The sequence below is a fragment of the Nuphar pumila genome, chromosome 3, assembly GCF_984573655.1.
Source record: "Nuphar pumila chromosome 3, dmNupPumi1.hap1.1, whole genome shotgun sequence".
NCBI classification, from domain to species: Eukaryota; Viridiplantae; Streptophyta; class Magnoliopsida; order Nymphaeales; family Nymphaeaceae; genus Nuphar; species Nuphar pumila.
This window is the reverse complement of record NC_143251.1, coordinates 43585221-43590288: the sequence shown is the minus strand read 5'-3', so window position 1 is coordinate 43590288 and position 5068 is coordinate 43585221. Positions and strand designations below refer to the sequence as shown.

General features: G+C 38.0%; 1 protein-coding gene across 1 annotated transcript; it reads right to left on the bottom strand.

Annotated features, from left to right (window-relative positions):
* Window positions 1–1764: 1764 nt before the first annotated feature.
* LOC149842741 (putative methyltransferase PMT18) lies at window positions 1765–4674 on the bottom strand. Its single transcript, XM_090000729.1, has 5 exons — window positions 3991–4674; window positions 3483–3693; window positions 2811–3108; window positions 2263–2730; window positions 1765–1987 (listed from the first exon to the last, which is right to left on the bottom strand). The coding sequence occupies exons 1-5, from the start codon at window positions 4672–4674 to the stop codon at window positions 1765–1767; spliced, it is 1884 nt and encodes a 627-aa protein (XP_089856855.1).
* Window positions 4675–5068: the final 394 nt, after the last annotated feature.

Genomic DNA, 5068 nt, shown 5'->3' with positions numbered 1-5068 from the left:
TTTTTAAAGTTAATTAATTTGTCTGATTTGCTAAATACATCATATGTATTTTCAGGGTTTTTTATCAAGTCATAGAAGCAATTCAACCTCAAAATATTATTCAAATAGATAAAGAATTAACAAAAATTATGGGTCATTCCTCATGCATTACCCATTGCAGAAACCTTATGCTTGAGGACATCGACAACATAGATGAGTTACAACATACAATTGAATATTATTCATAAATTATTAAATTTATTTATAATCATACATGTATTTTGAGTCTAATGAGAAAATATATTAATGGTGATGCATTAGTTCATAGTGCAGTTACTAAATTTGTTACAGATTTTTTGATAGTGCAAAGTCAAATAAAGCATAGAAGCGTACTACAAAAAAATGTTTATCATATGAGTGAAATGCACATCTCTATTAAAAAAAAATCAAGAAAAAAATTAGATATTATATTTAAAAGTGAATTATGAGATTCATATATTAAATTATCGAAAATAACTATACATTTGGTGAAGGTGCTTCGATTGATTGTGAAGACAAACCAATTATTGTTATCTCTATGTAGTTATGGATAAAGCCAAAGAAGCCATTGAAGATAATTCAAATTGAAACAAAAAATTATATTTGTTTATATTAAATATTATTGATCATAAGTGAACTGGGCAACTTCATCAACCTCTTTATGATGCAATATATTATTTAAATCATACATTCTAGATACTCTACTATATTTAAAATGAACAGAAAAGTCAACAAGGGATTATTGGATTGCATCGAAAGATTGAACTCCGATTTTGACATTCAAGATCAGATTTATAAGAAAATAGAAATTTATGACAATGTGTTGTATGATATGAGGATACCTGCAATAATGCAAAATTGTAACACTATGCGTCATGAATTCAAAATACCTTCAACTAGGGTTGTCAACGGGTCGGATCTGGTGCCAGCCCAAGTGGGTTCAAACCTAAATCCCAATACAAGTGCAGATACTAAGTCTGGAACCAATAGGATCTGTCATATGAGAAACCATAGTTGGACCCTATAAAAATTATATGAACCAGACCCGGTCCATACCCTGTAAAATATTAATTTTTTTATCTTTTTTACATAAAAAAATCAAGGGACTTAACCAAAACTTGGGTAGGGGCCCGGGTCTGGTATGAAATTTCACAAGCCATACCCAGCTATGTTTAGTAATCGGAGATGCAGATTCTAATTGGGTCCCATTCTTTATCACCAAACCCTGATCATATAGGGTTTATTACGGATAGGGTCGGGGTCAAACCCAACCCATTGACACCCCTACCCTAAACTCTGCTTTGAGCACAGATATGATGACCTTTGGTCAATATTAAATTGTCTTGCATACTGTACCTTATCATACGATATATTATCTCAATTATGCTTTGCTGCATACTTACATTTATTAAAAAAATATGAGCACACATACATGCTGCTTTTACTGCCCCCTACATGCAGACTCAATCTTATAAATCTTGCAGAATCCTACAAAGCAGCAAGATTTCAACAGGTCTCCCCACAGAGGTTGCTGTGAGAAACCAAAACAGTCTCCTACATAAGATCAACCACAAAACGTGTGAAACCCCTGTTTTATTTACATTGATCTTCAGAAAGAAAAAAGAGAAAAAATGATTACTTCAAAGAGAAGTGGTAAATCAAAAATGGAAAGAACAGATAAGAGAGCTGAGTGGTCCTGTAGTTTTCATGGAAGCAGGAAACTCATCAAAGTTCTAAGCCTTTCTGCTAGTCATTTTTTTTCCCACCTGTCCAATAAGTTTTGACAGCATAAAGAATTTTCTCAGGATTAAAGGGTCCACTCTCATGGTCCATAATCCGGCTCTCCCACCTCATCCCCTCTGTTATCCCTTGAATCTTGACAAGAACCTCCACAGTATCTCTAAATATCACTGTTCCTTCTGGTCTCAGAATCCTATCCATTTCCAAAAGAATGTCGGTTATGTCACACCTGCATGTTAAAAGCTTCATCCAGTGAGGCCTCAAGCAAGATGATAACACTAGCATAAGCAAGCACTGAAGCACAGATTTCTTATATCTTATGCACAATTATGTTCCTAATTTCTCATGCAATTTGGTAATTATGGGAAGGACTACATATGGAAGGGTACTCCAAATTGGTCAATTAATCAATGAAAAGGTAGGGATCTGCCTAACCCAAACTTCCCTATGAAAAAAAAAGAAAAAAGAAAAGTGGAGTAAAAAGCTGTAGGATGATTTTGTTACCTATCCTGATAAATGCTAAATACACCACCAGCATGGATAAGATCATAAGTTCTAGGATACGTTGAAAAAGCTTCACACCAGTCTTGGTATGTACCAATGAACCCACGTTCATAGATTACTCCAAGAGTATCATGCTGGGAATTAGCAGGGACAACATTCATAACCCACACAGGCGCATCAGCCATTGCTGCTGCAAACCCTCCCAAGTAAGCATTCATATCCATTATGTTCCTGTAACGTCCCCGAGTAAGACTTCCGATAATGCTCTTGTAATGCGCCAAACGTTCCTTCCATAGCTCATTATCCTCAGTAAATTTCTTGGCATTGATTCCTGGGATAGAACCGCTAGCAATTCTCGGAGGAAGGGCCATCACCCTCCGTGGCCATTTCTCCAGTGCGCCTCCAGCTACTTGATCTGCACTTTGTACTTCGGGAAGAGGAGTTATGCATGTTTCCATCTTTTTATACCTTGAAGAAGATAAATGCACCATTAGCAAGAGCTTGTTGGAGTCTACATTCAGAAGCAAAGAAAGATATGGACCAATTACCAAGCAGCATCAGGGTTATCATCCTTGCAGATGTGGGGGACTTTATAAACCTTTCTACTTTTAACACATTCAATATGGTTGATGGGCTTTTGCCACACAGCAAGATCACCCTTCTCCACCACCTTCTTCCAGCAGAGACGCTTAGCCACATTCTCGATGGCATCTTGTTCGCGTTTCAGATCTTCAGGGGTTCTCTCCCATCCTTGGTAGTATTTTTTCCAGCGAATTGGAGGTCCAGATAAGATCCAGTAACCTCCTGGTCTTAGAACTCTGTCAACTTCGATCAAATAAAGACCCTCTGAAGAATTGTGTGTATAATACAATTCAGTAGAAAAGTTGGAGAATAACAACGGATGACAGGAGCAGTTCTCTACAACAAATAACTATGACAAAATGCCACAAATGAGGGTAGCATCTTCTGTCAAGCACATAGCAGCATGCTGACAGACAATAATTTGAAGGAAATAAATGGTGTGTGTGATTGGTACAAAGTTTACCATATATTGGTTTGATTCAGCATGCAAGAAGATAAATGTGGCTAAGAGATAATACAAACGCAAGAATTTCCCAGTTGTATCATGTGAAGAAGGAAATAACGCTTACAGAGCAAATTTTAGAAGGCTTCTCAAGAATATGCAGAAAATAACAGATGGAGAGAAAGACAATGCTGACCATATTCATTCCATGGGATCAAGCACCGAGAACAGTGGGCCATGTCAAAAGCTCGAGCAGGATATGGCATCCTATCTGCTGCCATCACTCCAATCATTGCTGGAACCCCTCGCTCCAATGCAAACTGAACCTGTGCTTCATGTGTATCCCTCGGAGCAAATGACATGGTCAGGATATTTCTGTTCAGCAGAAAGGCACCCCAACTAGCCACCTTCATCAACCAGCCATAAGCACATGCATCAAATTATAGGCCTCTCTCATTTGAGCAATGTACATGAGCAGTTCAAATGGACCAGAATAAAAAGCAAGTTGAGAACTTGATAAAGGCAGAAAGAAATGAATCTACCAACAATTTAATCAACTCTTATACATGATGCCAACAGGATCTTGAAACCAACAAAATAATTTTCAAAGAAAGTTGAGAATTTCACTAGATAATGAAAATTCACCATAATACAGGCACAAAAGGGATAAATAGATACAAAGCTGGGAGAATTGAGAATCTTACTCCACATCCTGTGTCAACGGCAGTTCTGATTGATCCCGAAGTAAGCGAGATGAGCTCATTGATGTCATCAATATAAGCATCAGCTCCTCGAGGAAACATGGTACCTCCACCAGGAAATCGGAATTTATCTCTCTCAACTTGAATCCAGTTCTGAACTGCCTTCTCAATTGTTAGTTCTTTGTGTGGAACATTGTCATACCAAGCATAATCCCGGCTTTTAGGCCATTTGAATGGGTTCTTATAGTTAGGTGGAGCAGGGATCAAGCACTTCAGAAGCTGTTCTTTTGGAGGGCAATGCCGCTCTCGGTATATCAACATCTTTGTCTCGAATTTCCTTGCTCTGTCTGGATCTTGACAAGGAGTGTATTCACTGTATTTCATATCACAGGCTGGGAATGTCTGGGTCGATGTCAGTGTCTCATTGTCTGCCACTTGATGGTGAGCTTCAAAATCCAGTTTAGATGACGAACGGATGACCTGGTGGGAACTGGATGCAGAATTACAATCGCATCCGACCTTCCCGGAGTTTCCTGTTTGGGAGGCAGCAATTGAAGTGGAGTTTTGCCATGCTCCAAGGATATAGAAGATAACACATAGAACACTAATGCCTAGAACCCAGGAAAGACGGTTCTTCCTTGATTCCAAATGATGGTGTTTTGGAGATCCACTGTACTCTTTAGCCATTAATCCTGTCATAGTGGTGCACAAAAATCACATATATAGAAGACATTGTTTAACTAGAAACCTAGATCCAGTACACACACGCACAAACACACACACACACACACACACACACACACACACACACAGATGGGTATACCAGGAGAGACATCCATTAATGGTAGATAAAACTTATAAGGCAGGTGTAACAGTTCTATATCCCCAAAAACAGGAAAAAAATAAAAAAGGAAAAACACTTTGTACCTATCAATCAAGAACTGAAAATGGTAGTGGGCACTCCATAGAACAAATACATAGGCAGAGTAGAAAAAAAATTTTGCTAAAAGGATCATGAAAGATAAACAAAATAAGCAAAAAGAGCAATGGCAATTGTGTATGGCGATGGTTAAGAAAAGCC

Coding starts and splice junctions, on each gene's coding strand:
- LOC149842741 (XM_090000729.1), bottom strand. CDS start 4,674: ATGGCTAAAGAGTACAGTGGATCTCCAAAACACCATCATTTGGAATCA. Junction 3,109..3,482: donor GATCCCATGGAATGAATATG/GTCAGCATTGTC, acceptor ACAATTCTTCAG/AGGGTCTTTATTTGATCGAA. Junction 1,988..2,262: donor TTTAGCATTTATCAGGATAG/GTAACAAAATCA, acceptor TTTAACATGCAG/GTGTGACATAACCGACATTC.